The following is a 25,602-nucleotide window of genomic DNA, read 5'->3' as shown; positions in this document are numbered from 1 at the left end:
AGACAGAAGAGACACTATTTTAAATGAGATTCCTTAAGATCAATCACTTTTTTCTTTCACACTAGGAGTCTGGTGGCATATTGTACCTTTAACAATATAGAGGGGAAAAAATGCTAGACTACTGTCAGATACACCTGGCTTGCAGGCCTGTCTCTGTCGCATCATAGCTGTGCAATCTTGGATAGGTTACTTAACCTCACTGAGCCTTTCGGTTTATCTATAAAGAGGATCATCTATAAATAGGAGTAGTAAAACCTGCTGTGCTAACCTCAAAGTTGTAATACTCAAAATATGTCCTGTACATGCAAATATCCTATAAATTATAAAGAGATCTACATATATTAAGTTATTATTATAATGACCATTTTTACTCGATCTTTTTGTCAGCCTTTCACATCCTCATTTTTGACTGGCAGGTAGCTGACTTCTTGGCCTTATAATCAGGATATACCAGAAAGTTCTCATTTCAGCTTATACCTCAGAAGCAGTCCCATCATCAAACAAGGTGGCATAGAATCATGAAATAACCAAAAAGCACTATGAAGAGCTTAGAAGAAGAGTTTGAAAAACAACCGAGGGACATTTTCTGAACAGACAGCACAGGGAGAGGCCGGGAGCCCGGGCAGGGAGGAGAGGGTTAAATCCTTTCCTCTGCAGTACAAAAGAAAAGAGTGTGCGGAAAGATTAGGATTTTTGCTTTTACAATGGGAGCTGCAGAAGCGTAGGGAAGAAGCTGAAGAAAAAAAAGGGGGCGTCTCCCCTTTAAAGACTTGCAGAGATTGAGAGAGAAAGAGAGAGAGAGTCAGGGACAGAGAATCAGAGCGCGCGCGTCTGTCTGTCTGTCTGTCTGTCCCTTGGAAGGGAGAACATCTCTGCTTCACAGTGATTGGCACTGGCGGAGAGGCATCAGTTGACTTCAGACCCAAGGGGGAGACCAGACCAGGTCACCCCGGTTAAGACTAAGTGAGAGTTGCCCCTCCCTGTCCCACCTCTCTCCACCCGGGAATGTCTCGGCGAAAGCAGCGGAAACCCCAACAGTTAATCTCGGACTGCGAAGGTCCCAGCGCGTCTGAGAACGGTGGGTGCCGGGGAGGGGTTGGGGGGGGGCCTTGAGCCCAAGCCTGTGTGGGTCAGGCCAGGGCAAGGGGAGGGCACCCGGGCCATGGGCAAAACCAGGGGGAGAACTTGGTCGCTGGGGGGTTGAAAGAGTTGAGATGCAGCGTGTAAGGAGATGACCTGTGCTGGGGAGAAGCCCCGCTTGGCTTTTCTCAGGGTTGATTATGTTTGTGTTTTCTGTGTTGTTTTTCTCTGGATGAAATGGAGTTTTCAAACTGGCTCTGTCTCCCCACCCAAGAGTTTTCTCCCCAGGTCCCCCCTTTGCTCACTGGTCTTTGTGCCGTTGCTAAGTAACCTCCTCAGACCTGAAGATCGTCTCTTAGGGGTGGGATTTTCCCCCCTTTTCTTTCTGGAGAGTTGGGTTGCAAGAGAATGAATTGGATAAACGTGAAGGGTCCCCTGAGGGAGAAGAGAAAAAAGTTTCTCATTGTTGGGCTGAGCAGAGAACAGATCAGAGCTCCCAGAGGGAGAGAGCTAATGTCGGTCAGATGCAGCCTGGTTTGGGGTGTGTATCTGTGTCACCTGGGATAGAGGCTAGAGGAAAGTTCTGGATGAGGGGCTTAGGTTTGTGTTTCAAGGAAAGCCAAGCTAAAAAAAAGTGTATGAGTTAACATACTTGTTGATACATGCATATCATTTTATGGGGATATGATCATTTGTTTAAGTAACAGATTTTCTTTATGAGGGGGGATAATTTCATGTATTCGTATAACATTCCAGTAAGTAAGGGGCAGCCAACAGAGCAACTAGGGTATTGAGAAGTGACATTGCCCAAAGTCTCAGAAACAGAGGCATAGTCAGGACAGAAACCTATAGATTTCATGACATTTAGGGCTAGTGGTGCTCACTCCACCTAAACTAGGGTTTTCCAAGCTTGCTTGATTGTGGGTAGATCTGGGCTAGAGTCTGGGAATCTGTATCTTTGCAAATGTCCAGGTAATGCTTAGGATCGAGCAAGTTTGGGACAATCTGGTATGGCTACATATGTTCACACTGTGAAAGTCTGAAAGGCCTGGCTCAGGGATAAACTATTTATTTAGCAAACGGTTGATTCACCCAACAATGCAGTGTAGGATTAAGCACAAGTGTTCTGAAGGCAGACTTTCAGGATTCAAATCCTGGCTCTACCACTTGGTTAGCTGTGCGACCTTGTTGGTTTACTGTGCCTTCCTATACCTCAGTTTCCTCATCTGTAAAATAGGGATGAATATACTAGCTACCTCATTAGGTTACTGAGTTAATACATGTTAATACACTTGGAAAAATAACTAGCATAAATAAGTGCTTAATACATGTGGCACAGTCCCTAGCATAAGTAAGTACTTCATATGTATTATTTTTTTTAAAGATTTTTTTGATGTGGACCATTTTTAAAGTCTTTATTGAATTTGTTACAATATTGCTTCTGTTCTGTGTTTTGGTTTTTTGGCCGTGAGGCATGTGGGATCTTAGCTCCCCGACTAGGGATCGAATCTGTGCCCCCTGCATTGGAAGGCAAAGTCTTAACCACTGGACTTCCAGGGAAGTCTATTATTATTATTATTATTATTATATGTGAGTACAGTGCACTTCCTGTAAGTGCTGAAATATGACCAAAGCTCGGGAGCCTCTTGGCGAACTTCAGCATTTCTTTATGAGATGTGTGCCATGAAAAGCTCTAGGATAATGTATTTGTAGTAGCTAAAACTAAAACATGGATTAAATTTACCTTTCCACCTGTTGTAAAAAAGGACTTGAGATCAAATCAGTTCACAACATGCTACGGAACAACCTTAACAGACATATTATTGTGTTTTGGGTAGAACACATCCCCCTCAAGTCAGTGCTTTACTGGGATCCCACTGTGCCAATACTAAGAGGTGGCATGCTGGTGGCATCCTTCCCTCCTGGGACACATTGGCCCCCCCTTAATGCTGCTGCAGGCCGGATGTTTCCTCCTCCTGCTCTACAGGAGACTTCCCCCAGAGCCTCAGAGTTGCCTTACAGTCCTCTGCTCCCCTGCTGGTTAGATTGTGGAACAATGCTGAATCCCCTCCAACCCAGAGGCATCCTCTCCTCTCCCCCACTCTCCTCTCTTCTTCCCACATCCTCAGTTCACCCATTCCCTATACCGCTGCTGAGGAAGAATCTGGGAGGGAGTCACAAGAAATCTTCCACAACTGCCCTGAGGGATTCTCCGGCCCCTTGAACTATAGCTCCCACTTGTGGCTGTGAACCCTTGGGGCCACGGGGATGCTGCTGAAAAGCCGTCCCCATAGAAACAGTGCAGGCTTGAACTCAACTGGCAGCAACAAATTTCAGATGAAATTTTGCCTTTGAGCCATAAAAGTTGAAAACATAAATGTTAAGGAGCAAGAAAGCCGTAGTAACCTGAAGAAAGATCTGCCTTCAGAATTCTCCTGAGAGACTGAAAGATCCTTGGGCTACTTGTATGACCTGGTGTGTCACTGGGTCTCATTTGTAAGATGAGGTGGCTAATATTTGATCAAATCTAAATTCCTTCCTGCTTTTATAAGATATATAGATAGGGTTTCTATTCATTTATGTGATCTTCAGGCTCCTGAGTTTTCCTTCTGCCCCAGAGACTGTTTCTTGTTCTGCATGCCCCAAAATTAGGTAGGGAGGGCTCTTGTTCGGGGGCTCTTACACGTGTCCTTTTACAGGTATACCTGTGGAACTATGGGCATCATTATGACCATCAGCAGACATTTATTTAGGAAGCTAGGGTGCCACTAAGGTTTTCAGGAGTCTTTGCCTTCTTTTAAGCAATGTTTACCATATGTGACAAGCAAATGCTGAGCCTTTGTTGCACATTTTAAAAGCCTCATCTCTGCAGTGACCTAAGATATCACCAAGGCACAGTCCGAAAAACCTGTTTTCCCGCCCTGTTTCTGCTCAGCTTCCCTGGCCAGAACACCAAAACCTACCAGAATAGTTATTGCACATAAGTGATGGGAGGGAAATAGTCTATTTACTTAAAAACTCTGGAGAGAAAAAAAATTTCTGTCTCCCCTACAGAGTCTAGAAATCTGGATTCGAGAACATAAGGGATGTGAATAGGGAAAATGTAAACTAGTACATCTGGGAAATAAAGGAAACGATCAGAAACCCAGATATTTAGTGAGAAGGAGAAACCAGGACAACAGCCAAACAGACCTAGGGGGAGAAATGGCAGCTGGCAGACAACAAGAGCAGCAAAAGGGGAAAGAAGGCAAAAACAGAGTTTTGAGGGTTCTGTTCTCTTTAAAACTGGAGGTAGAGAGCATCGCCTCTCAGGGTATTGATCCCTGAGCCTTTCAGCCCTAGGGACTCCTGGGTGAAAAAGAAAACATTTCTGAGTAGATAGAAAGTAACTCAGGGAGGGTGCAACAGAGCACTGGATAAGGAAGCAGAAAACCTGGTTTTCAATCCAGCTTGTACCTTGAAGCTTTGTGACCTTGGGCAGGCCCATTCTTCTGCCAGGACTTCAGCTTTTAGACTTTAAATAATAATACTCATTGCTAATATTTGCAGAGCACTTACTATTTGTCAGGTACTATGCTAGGCCCTTTATATATTTCCTCTTGTTTATTCCTCCCAACTCTGCTATTATCACCTCCATTAAATTTTTTTAAATTTACGGTAAAATATATATAATAAAATTTATCATTTTTAAGCATACAATTCAGTGGCATTAAGTATATTCACAATGTTGTGCAGCCATCCCCACCATCCATCTCCAGAACTCTTTCATCTTGCAAAACTGAAACTCTATACCCATTAAACAATAACTCCTCATTCCCTTCACCCAACACTCCCAGCCCCTGGAAATCACCATTCTACTTTCTGTCTGTATGAATTTACCAATTCTAGGGACCTCATATAATGGACTCATACAATATTTGTCCTTTTGCGTCTGGCTTATTTCACTTAGCCTAATGTTTTCAAGGCTCACCCATGTTGTAGCATGTATAAGAATTTCATTCCTTTTTGTGGCTATACCCCCATTTTTAAAAGAAATGCGAGCCTTAGAGAAATTAAGAAACTTTCCCAAGGTCACAAAGATTAGAAAGTGCTGGGACGTTAACTCAAGTCTGATTCAGAGCTCGTGCTCTCAATCACTGTGCTTAATGAGAGGTCATATCTCTAAAGTCCCTTCCAGCTCCAAAATGGTACGAATTCCAAGTGCCATTCATACGAAGTGCCGAGTCCTTTGATATCAGAAAAACGTCCTTTAAAAAAAACACCTTTTTTTGTGTTTGATCTAAGATATTCCTATTCTGGAAACAAATATATTTTTCTCACTTAGCACCAGATGTATACATCTTTGTGCCTGTTTGTCCACTGTGTTGCACAGGCCAAGGGTGCATTTACTAGGTGTGGGTAGCAAAGGAGTATGTGTATGTATTTAGGAGAGAGGAGTGAGGAAGGGAAGATGAGACATTCTCCCTTAGAAGTTATCTATAGCAGCAGTTACAAAATCAACTCATAATTGTGGACACTACCATTCTGTGTTGGTCCAACATTAAGTTTAGGCAGGGGCTTACATAGTGTGCTTGTTTCTTTAACGGCTGGATGATGCTTGAACTCTGTGTAGAACAAAGCCTTTCATTTTACAATTGGAAGTATGGCTCAAGATGCACATACCCTGGGAAGGGCAATACAGTCACTTAAATTCATAGTCGGGTGTATAGCATGTCCAATCCTGTTCCTGGAAGCAGGATACAAGAGAGCCAAAGTGTGGCTGTGGTCAGCGTAGAGAGGAAACCGGACGGGAAGATTTTGCATTGAGCAACTCATTTTGCCTACATCCTAATTTTGGCCGAGTTGAGCACAGGTACGATTTGTGAGGAGCAGGGTGGAAGGTTTGATGGGGAGGGCACTCCTCTGATATGTACTGTGGGTCTCATCTTTGGTTGTACATCAGAATCACTTGAGGAGCTTTACAAACACTGATGCCTAGATCCCACCCTCAGGGAATCTGAATTAATTGGTCTAGGGTACGGCCTGGCCACTGGGATTTTTAAAAGCTCTCCCAGTAATTCTCATGGGCAGCAAAGTTTGAGAACCCGTGTTCAGCTCTACGACCCTGCTACCCACCAATTTTTCTCTGTTCTCCCAGCCATCCTCTCCCAAGTTTAATGAGTTGCCAGGTTTAGAGAGTCACTTGGTTTCCTTTTTCCTTGTCGTTTCAGCTCTTTATAAATTTAAACAAGCGTGTCCCTGTCTCAGTCCTATGTCCACCCCAGACTTTGCATGTGACCCAGGATAGCTTACCTCGCCTTATCTGCTATCTAGGGACACCATTACCAGCTTAGTTTATTCCTGTGTTTATGACTTCATTCGTGTCTGCCTAAGAATCCTGCCCCCCTTTTCAGGATAGGCAGTGAGTGCAAAGTGCTGAGAAATAGAGGCTTCCTCTTACAGGTGGTTGTTGATCCGTCACCTTTCACCAGGGACTGAATTTACCTTAAAGAAGAGCCCAGATCAAATTACGCATCAGAAAGCAAGTTTCATTAAAGAGCAAGAAAGGGGACAGTGTTTCCCAGGAGAAGATGAAAAGAAAAGGATTTCTTTTCTTGTCGGAAGACTTGACAAAACAGCAACTTGATATCAAATGTTCAATGCTAATTAACAAATGCTCAGTAGAAAGCGTCCATCTGATTCCCTCTCTGTTACCGAGGCCAGAGAGCAAATGGCAGGTAGAAGCCACACAGGGCCCTTTCTCTAGCTTAGGGAAGCCACACAATGTTGATGTGCTTGGGAAAGCACTGGACAGGAGTCAAAATTCTGAATGCTTGCTTCACTGAATTACTGTGTGAACTTGGAAGAGTCACTTAACCTCTCCAAGCTTCCATCTTCTTATCTATAAAAATAAACAACATTGCATTAACCTGTGACTTGCCATACTGAAATAGAACCCCCCTCTCCCTCATTCTCAGGGTCAGGCCTGGAAGCATGTAGCTCATCTGTTTCAGAGCCATTGTCCACAGTGTTAAGGCCCTTGTGATTATCTGAAGTTTCAAAACATAATTCAGTACAATGTTTTCAATGAAAGTGGAAGTTACTAATATTACATTGTTTCAGCTCCCCCACCAAAAGACTTCCTACCCTTGATATATGCCAATGATATCAGCCTCAGAAATTAATAAGATTGCTAATTCCCTGGCGGTCCAGTGGTTAGGACTCCAGGCTTACACTGCCGAGGGCCTGGGTTTGGGGAACTAAGGTCCTGTGCAAGCCGTGCGGCTTGCCCATAAATAAATAGATAGATAGATAGATAGATAAATAAATAATAAGAAATTAATAGGCAACATGAAAACATCTAATTTTAATATATATGTATTTTATTTTGATTGTTTTGCCACTGACAATATAAATTCTCTAATTCATAATATTTGGGACTCCTCCCAAAATTCAAAGTCCCATATATACATTTTATCCCCACAATATTTCTCTGATGAAGATAGCACAGCTACAACATTACCACTTTACAAAAAAGGAAATGGTGGCACAGCATGGAGTGACTGACCACCACGCCTCAATTTATCAGCCAGACAAAACTGGAACTGGGATTAGAACAATGTGGACTTACTGATGCCTTGGCAAACCACAAAACTAAGGACTTGTGGTCATTTCCTGTAAGATAAGCTCTTTTAAGGAAGTGGGAAACCCATTAAGACTCATTTCAAGGTAGAAAGGGAACGCAGAGTACCTGGTCCAGGAGGCATCTTATCCCTACTTATCCTCTCTCTGAATAGGAGGCCACCTCTGTGCTGGTGAGCAGGTGTGAAGTCATTCCTAGGCATTGAAGCCAGGTTGGGGCTAAAGGGGCTTTAGACACTGAGAGGCTGCTTGGTAACTCCCTCCTACTGCATTTTCCCCATTGTTTCAGGAGAAGCTCCCCTCCCCCCAGGTTAGAGCTAGGTGGGCCTCTGTAGGCCTCTGCAGGCTAGCACCTCCCCAAACCCAACTGTGCTCAGTAGTGGTAGAGGCTGTGTTGTCAGAGAAAGACAACGGAAGAAGAAGAAGGGTAGAGAAGAGGGTACTAAATAGGAGATGGCCCCCTTAAATAAGCATGAACTCTATAAATTAGGTGTGGGCTGGGTGATCTGTGGAGTAACTCGCATTCAGCTATTATTCTGGGGGAGGAGGGGCCGGGAGTAAAGGGGCTTAGTGTTACGCACCAGAGAGGAGTCCTGAAACGACTTCCTTGGAAATTCTACCTCGCGGCCTCCCACCCTGAGAAACTTCTTTTGTGGATGGGGTGGGGGTAGGGTGGGAATGGAGGTCAGGAAAACAGGACAAAACTTGGGGTATCTTGGGGGTACCAGATATGTATGTGTAGGTAAGGGGTAGGTGTTCTGGGATCGCCCTCCCGCTCTGGCCCTCAGACCACCCTCTCTGGAGCCCATGTTTTCCAGGCTCAGCGGATCCTTTATCCAAAGGAAAATAAGAGAAGCCTGTCGCTTTGCTCTGTTGAGCAAGGCTGTGTTTCCTACTGTGCCCCCTTGAGCTTGCTGGGGGGTTGGGGGCGAGGGGGGGTCCTGCCCCCCTTTTCAGGATAGGCAGTGAGTGCAAAGTGCTGAGAAATAGAGGCTTCCTCTTACAGGTGGTTGTTGATCCGTCACCTTTCACCAGGGACTGAATTTACCTTAAAGAAGAGCCCAGATCAAATTACGCATCAGAAAGCAAGTTTCATTAAAGAGCAAGAAAGGGGACAGTGTTTCCCAGGAGAAGATGAAAAGAAAAGGATTTCTTTTCTTGTCGGAAGACTTGACAAAACAGCAACTTGATATCAAATGTTCAATGCTAATTAACAAATGCTCAGTAGAAAGCGTCCATCTGATTCCCTCTCTGTTACCGAGGCCAGAGAGCAAATGGCAGGTAGAAGCCACACAGGGCCCTTTCTCTAGCTTAGGGAAGCCACACAATGTTGATGTGCTTGGGAAAGCACTGGACAGGAGTCAAAATTCTGAATGCTTGCTTCACTGAATTACTGTGTGAACTTGGAAGAGTCACTTAACCTCTCCAAGCTTCCATCTTCTTATCTATAAAAATAAACAACATTGCATTAACCTGTGACTTGCCATACTGAAATAGAACCCCCCTCTCCCTCATTCTCAGGGTCAGGCCTGGAAGCATGTAGCTCATCTGTTTCAGAGCCATTGTCCACAGTGTTAAGGCCCTTGTGATTATCTGAAGTTTCAAAACATAATTCAGTACAATGTTTTCAATGAAAGTGGAAGTTACTAATATTACATTGTTTCAGCTCCCCCCCCAAAAGACTTCCTACCCTTGATATATGCCAATGATATCAGCCTCAGAAATTAATAAGATTGCTAATTCCCTGGCGGTCCAGTGGTTAGGACTCCAGGCTTACACTGCCGAGGGCCTGGGTTTGGGGAACTAAGGTCCTGTGCAAGCCGTGCGGCTTGCCCATAAATAAATAGATAGATAGATAGATAGATAAATAAATAATAAGAAATTAATAGGCAACATGAAAACATCTAATTTTAATATATATGTATTTTATTTTGATTGTTTTGCCACTGACAATATAAATTCTCTAATTCATAATATTTGGGACTCCTCCCAAAATTCAAAGTCCCATATATACATTTTATCCCCACAATATTTCTCTGATGAAGATAGCACAGCTACAACATTACCACTTTACAAAAAAGGAAATGGTGGCACAGCATGGAGTGACTGACCACCACGCCTCAATTTATCAGCCAGACAAAACTGGAACTGGGATTAGAACAATGTGGACTTACTGATGCCTTGGCAAACCACAAAACTAAGGACTTGTGGTCATTTCCTGTAAGATAAGCTCTTTTAAGGAAGTGGGAAACCCATTAAGACTCATTTCAAGGTAGAAAGGGAACGCAGAGTACCTGGTCCAGGAGGCATCTTATCCCTACTTATCCTCTCTCTGAATAGGAGGCCACCTCTGTGCTGGTGAGCAGGTGTGAAGTCATTCCTAGGCATTGAAGCCAGGTTGGGGCTAAAGGGGCTTTAGACACTGAGAGGCTGCTTGGTAACTCCCTCCTACTGCATTTTCCCCATTGTTTCAGGAGAAGCTCCCCTCCCCCCAGGTTAGAGCTAGGTGGGCCTCTGTAGGCCTCTGCAGGCTAGCACCTCCCCAAACCCAACTGTGCTCAGTAGTGGTAGAGGCTGTGTTGTCAGAGAAAGACAACGGAAGAAGAAGAAGGGTAGAGAAGAGGGTACTAAATAGGAGATGGCCCCCTTAAATAAGCATGAACTCTATAAATTAGGTGTGGGCTGGGTGATCTGTGGAGTAACTCGCATTCAGCTATTATTCTGGGGGAGGAGGGGCCGGGAGTAAAGGGGCTTAGTGTTACGCACCAGAGAGGAGTCCTGAAACGACTTCCTTGGAAATTCTACCTCGCGGCCTCCCACCCTGAGAAACTTCTTTTGTGGATGGGGTGGGGGTAGGGTGGGAATGGAGGTCAGGAAAACAGGACAAAACTTGGGGTATCTTGGGGGTACCAGATATGTATGTGTAGGTAAGGGGTAGGTGTTCTGGGATCGCCCTCCCGCTCTGGCCCTCAGACCACCCTCTCTGGAGCCCATGTTTTCCAGGCTCAGCGGATCCTTTATCCAAAGGAAAATAAGAGAAGCCTGTCGCTTTGCTCTGTTGAGCAAGGCTGTGTTTCCTACTGTGCCCCCTTGAGCTTGCTGGGGGGTTGGGGGCGAGGGGGGGGAGAGGGGGGCAGGTCTGGGCAAGGACATCCGGAGATGGGGGGAGCTGGCAGAGGGTAAGGAAAGGTGGACCCCCGCCATGCCCCACAGCACCTGTCACTGAGCCTCCGGAAACCCTCCCGGGCTCTGGGCTCGTTCCCCCTCCCTCCCCAGCAGCTCCTCCAGCTCCCGCCTCCCTCCCCAGCAGCTCCTCCCCCATCTCCCCTCTCCCAGCTTTCTCTTTCCAGCTCCTCCCCTCCTCCGCGACTCCTCGCTCCCCTCCCCCTCCTCCGCCGCTCCCTGCCCCCGCCGCCGATCTCCATCTCCGCAGTCTGGGCCGCTGGGTGCAGAAGCTGCCGCAGCCCCGGCGGCCACTGCCGCCTCCCCCAATCCGGATACCCATTGTCTCCCACTCCACCTGGCCCTCCACCTCCCACACAACCATGGCGCACGAAGCCGGGAGGAGCTCTCGTCTCGGGGGGCCCTGCGGGGAGCCGGCGGAGCTTGGAGGTGCGGTAGGGCCCGGCCCGGACAGGGGTGGGGGTGGAGGGGACGCGGGGGGCGGGGAGAGGACTTTCGGTGGACGAGATATTAGGCACGATTCTCTGCACAGGACCCGGTCCTCACACCCAGTCCTTGCGCCCGCCAGTGGCCTGGAGGCGGGGGGGTGGAGGGGGGGGAGTAACTTGTGCATGCCCGCTCCCCCTCCCTCCGGGCCCCCAGTGCTGGCGAGTCTCCTGTCCAGGCGGGACAGCACTGAGCTGTAGCCTCCTGCACGGCCGGATGGTGAGCTCATCTCCCCACCCCCACTAGCGGTTACTGGGCTTGTTGTTAATTACAGCCTCTGCGTACCCATCCGAACCATACCACCCACGCTCTTTCCTTGTCTTCTCCCCAGGTGATGTTAGCGAGGAGGACCACCCCCAAGTCTGTGCCAAGTGCTGCGCACAATTCACTGACCCAGCTGAATTCCTCGCCCACCAGAATGCATGTTCTCCTGACCCCCCTGTAATGGTGATAATTGGGAGCCAGGAGAACCCCAACAACTCTTCGACCTCTTCTGAACCCCGGCCTGAGGGCCACAGCAGTCCCCAGGTCATGGAGGCCGAGCAGAGCAACCCCTCGGATTCCGGGTCCTCCGTACCCACAGATCCCACCTGGGGCCCAGAGCGGAGGGGAGAGGAGTCTTCGGGGCACTTTCTCGTAGCTGCCACAGGTACAGCAGCTGGGGGAGGTGGGGGCCTGATCTTGGCCAGCCCTAAGCTAGGAGCAACTCCATTACCTCCAGAATCCACTCCTGCACCACCACCCCCTCCACCTCCTCCTCCGCCCCCAGGTGTAGGCAGCGGCCACTTGAACATCCCTCTGATCTTGGAAGAGCTCCGGGTACTGCAGCAGCGGCAGATCCATCAGATGCAGATGACTGAGCAAATCTGCCGGCAGGTGCTGCTGCTTGGCTCCTTAGGCCAGACGGTGGGCACCCCTTCCAGCCCCTCCGAGTTACCTGGGACAGGCGCCGTCTCCTCCACCAAGCCCTTGCTCCCCCTCTTCAGCCCCATCAAGCCTGTCCAAACTGGCAAGACACTGGCGCCTTCCTCCACCTCCTCTTCCTCAGGGGCGGAAACACCCAAGCAGGCTTTCTTCCACCTTTATCATCCACTGGGGTCACAGCACCCTTTTGCTGCCGGAGGGGTCGGGCGAAGCCACAAACCCACCCCTGCTCCCTCCCCGGCCCTGTCAGGCAGCACAGATCAACTGATTGCCTCGCCTCATTTGGCATTCCCAGGCACCACGGGACTTCTGGCAGCACAGTGTCTTGGGGCAGCCCGGGGCCTCGAGGCTACTGCCTCCCCAGGGCTCCTGAAGCCAAAGAATGGAGGTGGTGAGCTGGGCTATGGGGAATTGATGGGTCCCTTGGAGAAGCCTGGTGGACGGCACAAATGCCGCTTCTGTGCCAAAGTATTTGGCAGTGACAGTGCCCTGCAGATCCACCTGCGTTCCCACACAGGTGAGAGGCCCTATAAGTGTAATGTCTGTGGCAACCGCTTTACCACGCGTGGCAACCTCAAAGTGCATTTCCACCGGCATCGGGAGAAGTACCCGCACGTGCAGATGAACCCTCACCCGGTACCAGAGCATCTGGACTACGTCATCACCAGCAGCGGCCTGCCCTATGGTATGTCCGTGCCGCCAGAGAAGGCCGAGGAGGAGGCGGCCATGCCAGGTGGCGGTGTGGAACGCAAGCCTCTGGTGGCCTCCACCACGGCACTCAGTGCCACGGAGAGCCTGACGCTGCTCTCCACCGGGGCAGGCACAGCCACGGCTCCTGCGCTCCCTGCTTTCAATAAGTTCGTGCTCATGAAAGCGGTAGAGCCAAAGAGTAAAGCTGATGAAAACACCCCACCCGGGAGCGAGGGCTCAGCCATCGCCGGCGTGGCAGAAAGTGGCACAGCAACCCGCATGCAGCTAAGTAAGCTGGTGACTTCGCTACCCAGCTGGGCCCTGCTTACCAACCACTTTAAGTCCACTGGTAGCTTCCCCTTTCCTTATGTGCTAGAGCCCTTGGGGGCTTCACCCTCTGAGACCTCCAAGCTGCAGCAACTGGTAGAGAAGATTGACCGTCAAGGAGCTGTGGCAGTGGCCTCTACTGCTTCGGGAGCCTCCACAACCTCTGCCCCTGCAACTTCATCCTCAGCCTCATCAGGACCTAACCAGTGTGTCATTTGTCTCCGGGTGCTGAGCTGTCCTCGAGCGCTGCGCCTGCATTACGGCCAACATGGAGGTGAGCGGCCCTTTAAATGCAAAGTGTGTGGCAGAGCTTTCTCTACCCGGGGCAATCTGCGTGCCCATTTCGTGGGCCACAAGGCTAGTCCAGCTGCCCGGGCCCAGAACTCCTGCCCCATTTGCCAGAAGAAGTTCACCAATGCTGTTACTCTGCAGCAGCATGTTCGGATGCACTTGGGGGGCCAGATCCCCAACGGTGGTACCACGCTCCCTGAAGGTGGGGGAACTGCCCAGGAGAATGGCCCTGAGCAGTCTGCAGTCTCCGGGGTGGGGAGCTTCCCCCAGCAGCCATCCCAGCAGCCATCCCCAGAAGAGGAGTTGTCTGAAGAGGAAGAAGAGGACGAAGAAGAAGAGGAAGACGTGACTGATGAAGATTCCCTGGCAGGGAGAGGCTCCGAGAGTGGAGGTGAGAAGGCGATATCAGTGCGTGGTGATTCAGAAGAGGCCTCCGGGGCAGAGGAGGAAGTGGGAACTGTGGTGGCAGTGGCCACAGCTGGGAAGGAGATGGACAGTAATGAGAAAACGATTCAACAGCCTTCTCTGCCGCCGCCGCCGCCTGACAGCCTGGATCGAACGCAGCCAGTGGAGCAGGGCGGCAGTGATGTTGCAGGAGGCACAGAAGAGGGGGGCAAACCGGAGAGGAGCGCCAGCCCAGTGTCAGCCTTGGCCCTAGAAGGTGAAGGCAGCAGCCCCACCTCGGTCGAGGAGCTGAGCCTGCAGGAAGTGATGAGAAAGGATCCCGGAGAGAGCAGCAGCAGAAAGGCCTGTGAGGTGTGTGGCCAGACCTTTCCCACCCAGGCAGCTCTGGAGGAGCATGAGAAGACCCACCCCAAGGAGGGGCCGCTCTTCACTTGTGTTTTCTGCAGGCAGGGCTTTCTCGAACGGGCTACCCTCAAGAAGCATATGCTGCTGGCTCACCACCAGGTACAGCCCTTTGTCCCCCACGGCCCTCAGAATATTGCTGCTCTTTCCTTGGTCCCTGGCTGCTCATCCTCCATCACTTCCCCAGGGCTCTCCCCCTTTTCCCGAAAAGATGACCCCACGATCCCATGAGCCTGTTTTTCTGAACCTGCTGCCCCTTGACCCGGGGAGGGGGGCAGAAACTGAGAGCTCTGTAGAAGGACCTCCAAGATCTATGAGCCCTTATTTGTCTGTTTCTCTGAGTTCTTATATGATGTGTCCCTAGTGGTTTTTCTGTAATCCCTGAGCTTTGAAATCTTTGTGCTTACAGGGGGATGGACCCCTGAGAAACTTTTCTTTCCTCTTCATTCATTGTACCTGAGGAAAATAGATTCTCTACAGCTTTCACATTCCGAAGAAGAACCCTCTCCACCTTCCCTGGGAAATGACCCTTCTACCCTCTCCTCTCCCTTTCCCTTTGGCAGGTGCATCTGAGCACCCATATTTGGAATTATAGCCCAGCCCGAAGGGGCCAGCAGCTGTCCCTGGAGGGCCTAGGGCCACTCCTCTCTGGTGACCAGGTCAACCTGTAGGACTTCTTGTCCCAGGGCATTCCTGCCCAGCTGGTGAGGGTGGGCCCCGTGTCTTGCTGAAACCAGGACACAGCTTTCCTGTCAAGTGACCTGCCCACCAAGCCCCAGAGTTCCAGCTCCATCTCCATCTCCACTACCCCTTCGGGCCCCGCACCACCAGTGCTGTTTGGCCCAGGAACTGTGGCTGAGAAGTTGCCTCCAGCAATGGGATCCAGAGAAGCCAAGGAGAAGAGATTCCCCCCTCCTCCTCTTTTGGCCTCTGGCATCCAAGACAGTGCCTGAGAAAGCCCATCATAGAAGAGAGGTAGCAAACTGTACATTTCTTCTCCTTCCCCCTGCTCCAGAAGGGGCCGACAATGAAGATGCAACAATATCAGTATCTGGTGGCTCAGCCCCAGGGTGTAGGGAGAAACCAAGGGCATAGGACACTCTTCCCAGTAGTAAGGCACTAATGTGCCTTCGTCATGTTAAGGCAAAGGTGTTGGCTGGTTAACATGCCAAGATATTTTGAGCTTCTCATATCTTTCATCCTTGCCTCTGAGTTAGGAAACAAGTGGATTTCTTGCTGAGAGGTCTCCCATGGGATGGATATTTGGGGGAAGGAAATGTGCAGTTCATATCTTTAACAAGCATTGTTGATGAGGGTTAGCTGAAGGAATAATGGAGAGTTTTGGAGTGTTGCTAAAGCATAGGGCTTGCTGAGAACCTATGTGATTAAGAAAGGGGTGTGATGTAAGGGAGGGGACCTCAAACTCTTAATTGGATGGGTCGACGGGTCTCATGCATGTTCTTTTGAACTAATGGTGACTTTAGTGTGCAGCAATGCACCATGGATCGTGGGGGATTTCCTAGCACTAGTGTGCTTCTAGTTTTAGATAACTCCCTCCTCGACTCCCTGGCCCCTTGTATTTTCCTCATCTTCCTCTTTCAAGGTCCACTTCCTTCCCATTTTGCCTGTCCATGGACCGGGGCTTATGTCTTTGCCACCGTCTGGTTCTTAGAGTCCCAGACTTTGGGAGATGAGCCCTAGGTGCTGTCCTCCCTGCCTCTCCGTTTTGTAATGAGATGTAGTATTTACTCTTAACATAGGATCATTTGGAACAGGAGTTCTGAGGAGGAGGGAGTGAGGGTTCTGCTATTGACTGACTTGAGTGATGGCTCCTCCTCCAAAGGTGTAGGCTCCAGTTTCCTAACATAGTAAAATGTGAAGAGCAGACAACGGAGATGTTAGTGTCTTTCCCTTTTCATTAAAGGTGTTTTAACCAAATATTTGTGTGTTTCTCCTTATTTCATGACTAAATAGCCAGCTGGGGTGTGATATGAGCATTCCCTAACATGGAGATTCCCTTCCCACCTACATCTCCTGCCAAAGCTGAACATATGGTGTTGAAATATTTAATTTGCTCAGCCTTGTCCTAAAACAACCTCCAGTGAATGTAATTTCCTTGTAGAAATGGTGTTTGTGTTCTCAGAAGGTAGGGGATTTGCTCACTGTTTACAGCCATTGTCCAGGTTTTCTCTTTGCCTAGAACCTTCCACCACCAGGCTTTTGTATTTTATTTTACTTTTTCTGTTTTGTTTTGTTTGGAGTTTGAAAGCTGTTTCTTCATCTATCTATCCTGACCTGTAGGCCAGCCTAGCTGACATCAGTTAATCTGCAGAACCAAGATGAATTCATCTTTATGATACTTGAGGTCTGATGTTATAAACAGAAAAAAAAAAATTCAACCCTAGTAATTTCTACCAACAAGATAATATAATGGAGAATTCTTAGCAGAGGAAATACATTGGGGGTGGGAGAATGAAATGAAGCATATATATATATATATTTTGTTTGTTTGTTTTGTTTTGTTTGTTTTGTTTTGTTTTGTTTTGTCTCTCCACAACATGGTAAGGTTCAGATTTGACTCTTAAGACCTTGCTTTCCTAAAGAACATTTTCCGGAATTTTTTTTTTTTCGTTCGTAAGATTATATCACTGAAACCACATGCTCAAGGGATGGGACTGGTACAATGATTTGCCTAAAGACATTCAGCCAATCAGTGGCAGAACTGGATTAAGAACCCAGGTGGGCAGAATCCCAGTCTCAGCGCTAACCACCAGTGATCAGGAATGGTGCTTGCCTCCTATTACATACTAAAGACTCCTGAAGTGAGGCTGGCTGGAAGACTGAAGGGAAAAGGTGAGTAAACCTACTGGCTCGATTCAAGGTAAAGAACAGAGGTTTGATTCTAGTTGCCTCCTGGAGGCAACTTTAAACCCGTCCCGCTTTAAAGGTACTAGTGAATAGGACATGGCAATCTTGTGAAGTCGGCTGGAGAAGAAACAGCTCCTGTCTCTTTAATTCCTTACCAAAGCTTTGTAAATCTGTTTTTCTTTTCAGCCTATGGAAGGAGGTAGGTCACCAATCCTTCTATTCCCTTTACCTCCCCTACCCCCATTGGACATAGATAATGCCATTTAACTAATTAAACTAGACTTGCCCTCTCTTTAGATGCCAGTTCCCATTATGGTAACAGCTGTCAGTGAGGCTTCTACTAAATGCGTGCTTCCTTGGGCAGGTCAGCACTGAGCTGGACCCCCACCCCGCTCCTTCATAGCTCTACTTTATTTTCCCTTCTGTTTCGTTTTCATTCTTTTTCCTCTCCTGCTTTTTATTCTTTCATTGACCTACAACTTTTACTTTTCTCTCTTCACCTTTAGTTTATTCCTCTCTTAGAGCCTTCAATTTCTTCCTTCTTGCAGTCCCCTCCAATCCCCACCCTCAACCCCACCATTTCTTACTCTCAAGCACTTCTCATCCTTTTGGAAGGTGAATTAACTCTAACCTGCTGAAATGAATATGTCAAGAAATGCAGCTTGCGAAACACTTTACCTGAAATATACATAGTGGATTCAGTTCAAACTAGATGGATAAAAAGATCACTAGTATAAGAAGCAAGAGACAGCTTCCTCACTCATTCATTCAGTTAATTTTTGCGGATTTATTTTGTTTCAGAGACCAAGTGTTGGGTAGATACAAAGGTAAACAAACTTCTGCCCCTAAGGGAGCTCAGTCAAGGAAGAAGAAAAATGAAAAGATATTTTTATATCATGGTAGTAAATACTGTGATAGACACAGTGGCCTGTGGGATTCCAGAAAGGGAAATAACTAACTCATGTTACAAAGAGAGAGAAGGGGACGGGGACGTACAGTTCTCTTACATTCAGTTTTCATAATAACCATGCTGAAATATATTAACCGAATCCATATGACAACCTAAGGACCAAGCAGTTACCATATAAAAACCTACATAAGGTATGTCAAGTCCCCTTTGGCAGATACAGAGGTGTGCTACTTCAGAGATGTCCCTTTAAGAAAGAACTGGCTACCTAGCTGCAAGAAACCTGGTTAGCTGAGAGCCTCCAGCAGTCCTACTGTTCTCCAAACCCCTGGCCAAAGGCTAAGCAAGGTGGTGGGTGGTACAGGGCTTAGCCATTCCCAGGGAACATGGGACTAATGAATGATACTTGCTATGGAACTCCCCAGTGGTCTGGCAGAGGCTGTCATGTCTGCATCACTGACAGCTTTGGACAGCTCTCCCTGCCCAATCCCATTTTCTTTCCTTTTTCTTTTTACAAGTGTTACTTCCCAATAAAACTTTTGGACTCCTGACTCTCTCAGCATCTGCTTCTCCCAGATTTCAACCTGTGTCACCCCCAAAAAAGGTTTCACTTCTATTGGCATGTTTTCATCTCTCACAAATTTCTGCTCTTGGGACTCTGGATACCATCCCTGGAACTTCTCAGTAAATCAAGGAACATCCCGTCTCCTGATCCCCAAAACAAACTTAACTCACATGAGCATTTCTCCATTAGACCCAACTGTGACTTCCCTTTACATTTCCTTGTCTTTTCTAATGTTTAATTTAACAACAGATTTACTAACCCCATTGGACACTTTGCTTTTGATCATATAATTTTAAAAAATGAGTAAGGACAAAAGTGAAGAAAAAAAGAAATTTTGACCAAAGAACCAGTTATGAAGTGCAGTATTTGGTCAATACTGTGAATGTTTCAGTAACCCATTGCTGTGTAACAAACCATCCAAAACTTAGTGTCTTAAACAATAATTATGTATTTGCTTGTGAGTCCATGGGTTGTCCCAACAGGCCTCAGCTAGGATGAATTGTCTATGTCCCATGTGGTGAGGGCTGAGCTCACTCAGCAGCTTCAATTTGGGCTGGAGGATCCAAGATGGCCTCACTCACCTCTGGCCCCTCAGTTGAATGGCTGGAATGCTGGAGTCTCTTTCCTTAGAGTTTTTCCTTCTCCAGGGCCTCTTTTTGACATTTTTCAGTCTCTAGGATTTCTCTCTCTCTCTGTCTCTTTCTCACTCTTTTTTTCTCCCTCTCCTTCTCCCTTTCCCTCTCTCTCACTCTCTCTTCAAATGGTCTAGCTATTAGGATAACTGGACTTCCATGAAGGCCTAGGCCTCCAAGATGACAAAAGCAGAAGCTTCAAGGCCTCTTAAGGCCTAGACTCTGAAACTCAAAAAATATCACTTCTGCCACTTTCTCTTGGCCAAAGCTAGTCAGAAGACCAGTTCAGATTCAAGAGGAGGGGAAACAAGCTTTACCTCTTATTGGGAAGAGTGGCAAAGACACACTGCATAAGGGCATGTGGGATGGGAGCCATTATTGTGGCTAACTCTGGAAAGTCTACCACAGCAGGAAAAGTTAAGAAATGTAGTGCATGCAGCACTCCTCTACTCACAAATAGGCTTACACTTTTTTTTCTTTTTTTGCGGTACGCGGGCCTCTCACTGTTGTGGCCTCTCCTGTTGCGGAGCACAGGCTCCAGACATGCAGGCTCAGCGGCCATGGCTCACGGGCCTAGCCGCTCCGTGGCATGTGGGATCTTCCCGGACCGGGGCACGAACCCGTGTCCCCTGCATCGGCAGGCGGACTCTCAACCACTGCACCACCAGGGAAGCCCCTAGGCTTACACGCTTTTGACTAGAATAGGTCTGGGTGAGATTCCTTCCTCCTTCCTGTACTGCTCAGGGTTGTTGTATACAGACTGGCTAAGAGTGGGCACACAAGAAAGCACTGGCTTTCTTATGAGCTGAAAACTGGTCCTGAGGAGTCTAGAAAAAAATCCCTCTATAAGCAGATCATGCTAAGTGGCCCTCCTGTGCTCCTAAAATTTGCCTAATTTACTACTGTAATAATTTATACAAAGTGAATATGAAAGCAAAGACTTCTGGGAGCTGGCCTTAATTTGGCTGACTTTCAGGAGTACCTGTACTCCTTCTTTGGCTTCCTCTGTAGGTGAGAGGAGGCAATCCAGGTCTTAGGTACCCCGAATTCTACCAGAGACTGAATCTCTTCCACTAGAAAAATCCTTCCTTTCCTAGACGAAAATGCTTATGAATTTAAGGGTTGACCTGTGGAAATCTGTCTTTAAGATGAATCAACCCCCTTCATCTTCTACAAAGCTATATCCAGTACTGTCTTTCTCTCCCAAGACTATTTAATTTTACTGCTATATAATTTCCATATATTTCATTTCTATGTGTTAAGGACCTTGAAAGAAACAGTGATCTTACAGCAAATGAGGGATTCAGATTTGTGAACAGTTAACTCTAACAGTTCTCTAATAGAGCAATAATGGGATTATCTTACTTCAGTAATAATACATGTGTCTAAACATAGGGCCACACAGAATATATCCCAAAGGAAAGTGCAAAGCATCCCTTGTCAACTCTCTTGAGAGTAGTTGTTAGACCCAGGTTATTAAACGAAGCAAAACCTGTTAAGTAGGGTCTTCCTTGGCGGTCCGGTGGTTAAGACTCTGCCTTCCACTGCAAGGGATGTGGGTTCAATCCCTGGTCAGGTAAGTTCTGTGTGCCGCAGGTTGCTGCCAAAAAAACCCCAAAAACCTTAGGTAGAGCAGGCCCTTGGAAGTAGTCTTTTATGCTCTCACATCAGCCAACTTTGCCAAGAGTATTTCAGCTGAGCAAGATGGCATTTTTTGCTTCTAATTAAGTATAATTCTGAGAATTAAATGTCCAGATATGCTCATATGAGCCCATATTCATTTCTGTGTCCTCTATCTCAATGCTCACATATAAAGGTACACATCTCAAAAGACAACGTAGGGCGGCCTCCCTGGTGGCGCAGTGGTTAAGAATCCGCCTGCCAATGCAGAGGACACGGGTTCGAGCCCTGGTACGGGAAGATCCCACATGCTAAAAAGCAATTAAGCCTGCGAGCCACAACTACTGAGCCCATGTGCCACAACCACTGAAGCCCACGCGCCTAGAGCCTGTGCTCTGCAACAAGATAAGCCACCGCAATGAGAAACCTGCGCACTGCAACGAAGAGTAGCCCCTGCTCGCTGCAACTAGAGAAAGACTGTGCACAGCAACAAAAGACCCAATGCAGCCAAAAATAAAATAAAAATAAAATAAATAAATTTTTTAAAAAAGACAATGTAAATTATCTACTAGGTAAATTTAAATTCAGAAAATGATATGGAAATGGATATTTTGATCACTATTAAATCTCCACAGTACCTAGCACATAGTAGTCACTCAATAAATATTTTCTGAATAAATTAATGAAACTGCCACATTCCAAAACACATACATCTTTCTTCTGTCTCCCTTCATATTCACCCCTTCCTTTCCATTATTATACATAGATAGCTTCTGACTTAAAGGTCTTATCATCAGTTACAATAGGCTACTAATTATTTTCCCTATCTCTAAACTTTTCTCCCCATCTCAATTCAATCCAGAACACCAGATTCCCTAAAATATTCCCTATTCACAAACCTTAAAATGTTCCCTGTTGTATGCTGAATAAATTGCAAGCTCATTACTCAGGTAACATGTACCTTTTGCAATTTGGCCTCAAATATGGAAACAAATATTCTCCCAAATTCCCAAAAATAATTCTCTGTGTTCTAGCAAAATTAATCTGGGTCAGCACAGCATGCATCATGCTTTTCTACATCTAGTCTAGACCTTTGCTTTTATCATGTTCTTAGCCTGGAATTCTTTCCTATAGCTTCACCTACTGAATTACTAGCTGTCACTCCAAGACTGAACTTTGATGTCACCTCCCTGCCAAAGGGTCATCTGGGTTTGGAGTCCTCCCTTCTTCGCAATCACGTTTGTTTCTTAAGCCTATGCTCGGTGCTGCCTTAGTCTGTAAAGATGGTTCAATATCAGTAAACGGGGTCTTAGCTCCTTTACCATACCAGAAGCTCTGAACGCAGGGGCCATGCCTTCTTAAGCTGTTCTTTCTGGCAGTGTTTGGCGTTCCGTAGGCTTGATAAATCAGTGGTTCTCAAATGCTTCCATTCAGAGGACCTCATTTAAAAAACGAAGTTTTTAAGTTTACTACACAGAGAAGTGCACATACCAAAATGTTTGGCTCAGTTAATTTTCACAAACAACGTATTCATACAACCAGCTCTCAGAATAAGAAACACAGCTCAACCAGAACCTCAGGAGCCCCCTAGTGCCTCCTTCTGAGTATGTATGTATTTATGCATGCATGCATGCATGCATTCCGAGCAGCCTGTGGGATCTTATTTCTCCCGACCGCAGACTGAACCGGTTCCGTTGGCAATGAAAGCGCAGAGTCCTAACCACTGGTCCACCAAGGAATTCCCTGACGACTCTATTTTAATGTATTACACATGATACTTGTAGATTTGGTATAAGTAAGAAGAGATAGACTATGTATTTGTAGACTCATTATAGTATTTCTGCTCCATCAGTTCTCCTCCCTCAAATATGCATGCGTAATGGCTATATTTTTGTAAACAAGTGCACGGAAACATGAAGCTACACCTTCAGTGGCAAAGGTATGTTAGTACCAAACTGTCAAAAGGAATTAGTGATCCTTCACTTCCAAAATCTAAACTACACACGCTGCCCCACGTGCGCTGTCTTAGCACGACTCAACTCGAACTCATTTCCTAATATTCAACATGGCCGCATGCGCGGCTATAAGCAACATGGCAGCTCTGCCAGGAACCAACATGGCAACCACAGCCTCACCTCACCCGGAAGCGTGAAAGAACTCCCATAAAAAACATATCCGCCATTCTGCCAACACTTAAGGTGGCTCTCGTTTCAGCTTCAAAGGGAGAGCAAAACCGGAAATGACTTTCCGTCCGGTGCGTCTCCGGGGATCTCTTTCCGGTTAGCCTTCGGGTGTCGGCGTGAGAGTTGGATAATTCTTGGAACTGGGACTGAGAGGCGGAAGGCAGCCGCCCTTGGTTCGAGACGTGTCTGGGCTGCGAGACCAAAATGTCGGACACGTGGAGCTCTATCCAGGCCCACAAAAAGCAGCTGGATTCTCTGCGGGAGAGGCTGCAGCGGAGGCGGAAGCAGGATTCGGGACACTTGGGTGAGGCGCGGGACTGTTGGGGCCGAGCCTTAGCCGGGGAGGGCTGGAGGGAACCCTGGAGAAAAACACAGCTCCCGAGTCGGTGCCTTTCCCCAAACGGCCGTTTCTTTAAGGCTTCATACATTGGTACTCTTCTCCCCCCACCTCAGCAGCACAGACGCTTCACCCTCCTGCAAGTAGTCGCGGCTCCTTCGCAGCCTGGGCCCTGGTTCCGCCGGTTCTGCTTTCTCCGGCCGGAAGCCTCCGCCTCCCCGCGTCAGGTTGACTTCTCTTGAGTTTATGAGAGCGTCTCACTTGCTAGGCCTTTCAGCCCCCGATCCCTCGAAGCATCAAGTCCCTTTTTTTGGTTACTCCCGTGGCGCTTTGTTCTTCTCTCGGTTATAGCAATTGCTTTTTAGTGGTCATGTCTTTCGAGACTCTGGGCGCTGTGAGAGCAAGTATGGAACCTTTATATCCACAGTGCCCAGCTCAGTGGCCCTCGCAGTGTTAGCCCTCGGGTGTTGCTAAACGAGTAGAGGAACTGGCATTGTCTTAGCCGTTTACACACTGAGCAGGAATCTGAAAACATTTGTTTTTAAACTTTTTCTCCTCTCCCGTTGTCCCCTGTGTCACAGTTTTAAAACTTGAAGGAACCTCAAAAGATTAAGTGCTACTCATACCACATCCCCAGCACAAGCCCTGAATTATCTAAGGCAAATCAAAGATCTACAAGGATAATGAATCGGTACCACTCTTGTGGTAGCTTGTTCCACTGTGTATCAGTATACTCGAGTCCGTCTCTAAATCTCGTGTTGAAATATATATTAGGTCCATGCACTTGTAGTCTGGCCCTTGGAACTAGAAGATGCCCTGGCAGGACTCTTATACCATAATGAATGAACATCTATCGAGTGTCTACAGCGTACATGAGTCTAGTTAGACAGAAATAAGTAAGACAGTGTCCCTGCCCTCAAGGAGTTTAAAATTTAGTTGGGGATAAAGGAAAAGTCAGAAATACAATATGACATGTAAAATGCCAAATGAATCGATTCCACAATGAGTACAGTGAAGGTAGAAGTAACAAGAGTCAGTTTAGTCAGTGAAGGCGTCAGGGAAGAGTTGGCACTTGGAATTTGGTCTCTATGGCTATGTAGGACTTAGATAGTTAAAGGGAAGGTAAGAGGGCAGGGTAAGTAGGGGAAGAAGTGCAAGTCATATTATCAGGGATTAATTAATAGAAATTCCACTTCACTTCTCCATGGTATTAACCACACTTCGGTATTAACCAAACTTTCCAAGCCAAATATTCAAAGTATTTTTTCTTCATTCAGTTCTTTTCTCACAGAAAATAAAAATTTTCTTACCACATCTAGATTTTTATAGCATTACTGAAATCTGATACTTATTTGTTTACTTCTGAGGTTAATGTTAAAAGACAAGGATATTGAGTAAACTAAAATGTATTCGTGTCATTAATGCAGAATACTATGAACCAAGAATCATTGGGAGACCTTTGTTAGCTGGGCATTTTTTTTTTTTTTTTTTTGCGGTACGCGGGCTTCCCTCTGTTGCGGCCTCTCCCGTTGCGGAGCACAGGCTCCGGACGCGCAGGCTCAGCGGCCATGGCTGACAGGCCCAGCCGCTCCGCGGCACGTGGGATCCTCCCAGACCGGGGCGCGAACCCGGTTCCCCTGCATCGGCAGGCGGACGCGCAACCACTGCGCCACCAGGGAAGCCCAGCTGGGCATTTTTAAAGTACAACTTTTAAAAAAAATTGTGGCGAAATACACATAACATAAAATTTACCATCTGAACCATTTTAAAATGTATAGTTGATAGTGTGATGTATATATATTCACACTATTGTGCAGCCAATCTCCAGAAGTTTTTTGTCTTGCAAAACTGAAACTCTACACATTAAACAATAATTCCCAATTCTCTCCTCCTCCTGGGCCCTGGCAACCACCGTTCTATTTTGTTTCTGTGAGTTTGACTACTCTAGATACCTCATGTAAATGGAATCATAAGGTATTTGTGTTTTTGTGACTGGCTGATTTCCCTTAGCATGTCCTCAAGGTTCATCCATGTTGTAGCAAGTGTCAGAATTTCCTTCCTTTTTTTTTTTTTTTTTTTTT

General features: G+C 47.0%; 2 protein-coding genes across 4 annotated transcripts in view; both read left to right on the top strand.

Moving 5' to 3' along the window:
- Positions 1 to 1,005: 1,005 nt before the first annotated feature.
- Positions 1,006 to 16,342, top strand: SALL2 (spalt like transcription factor 2). 2 transcript variants are annotated; one of them, XM_055088356.1, is made up of 2 exons: positions 1,006 to 1,078; positions 11,702 to 15,219. In XM_055088356.1, the coding sequence occupies exons 1-2, from the start codon at positions 1,006 to 1,008 to the stop codon at positions 14,638 to 14,640; spliced, it is 3,012 nt and encodes a 1,003-aa protein (XP_054944331.1). In that variant the 3' UTR covers positions 14,641 to 15,219. The 2 variants fall into 2 exon arrangements, with proteins under 2 accessions (XP_054944331.1, XP_007104869.2); XM_007104807.4 differs by lacking the exon at positions 1,006 to 1,078 and adding an exon at positions 11,023 to 11,313 and having other exon boundaries at positions 11,702 to 16,342.
- Positions 16,343 to 23,171: 6,829 nt separating this feature from the next.
- METTL3 (methyltransferase 3, N6-adenosine-methyltransferase complex catalytic subunit) overlaps positions 23,172 to 25,602 on the top strand; it is a 10,925-nt gene continuing 8,494 nt past the window's right edge. Inside the window, exon 1 of one of the 2 annotated variants that reach the window (XM_007104805.2) lies at positions 23,172 to 23,488. In XM_007104805.2, the coding sequence (XP_007104867.1) occupies positions 23,389 to 23,488 (100 nt within the window). In that variant the 5' untranslated portion in view covers positions 23,172 to 23,388. The remainder of the gene's footprint in view (positions 23,489 to 25,602) is intronic. The other variant, XM_028495602.2, reaches the window with a different exon arrangement.

This window comes from Physeter macrocephalus, chromosome 11, assembly GCF_002837175.3.
Source record: "Physeter macrocephalus isolate SW-GA chromosome 11, ASM283717v5, whole genome shotgun sequence".
Classification (NCBI taxonomy): Eukaryota; Metazoa; Chordata; class Mammalia; order Artiodactyla; family Physeteridae; genus Physeter; species Physeter macrocephalus.
The sequence above is the reverse complement of the archived record's forward strand: the minus strand, read 5'-3'. Positions and strand labels throughout refer to the sequence as shown.

Coding starts and splice junctions, on each gene's coding strand:
- SALL2 (XM_055088356.1), top strand. CDS start 1,006: ATGTCTCGGCGAAAGCAGCGGAAACCCCAACAGTTAATCTCGGACTGC. Junction 1,079..11,701: donor TCCCAGCGCGTCTGAGAACG/GTGGGTGCCGGG, acceptor TCTTCTCCCCAG/GTGATGTTAGCGAGGAGGAC.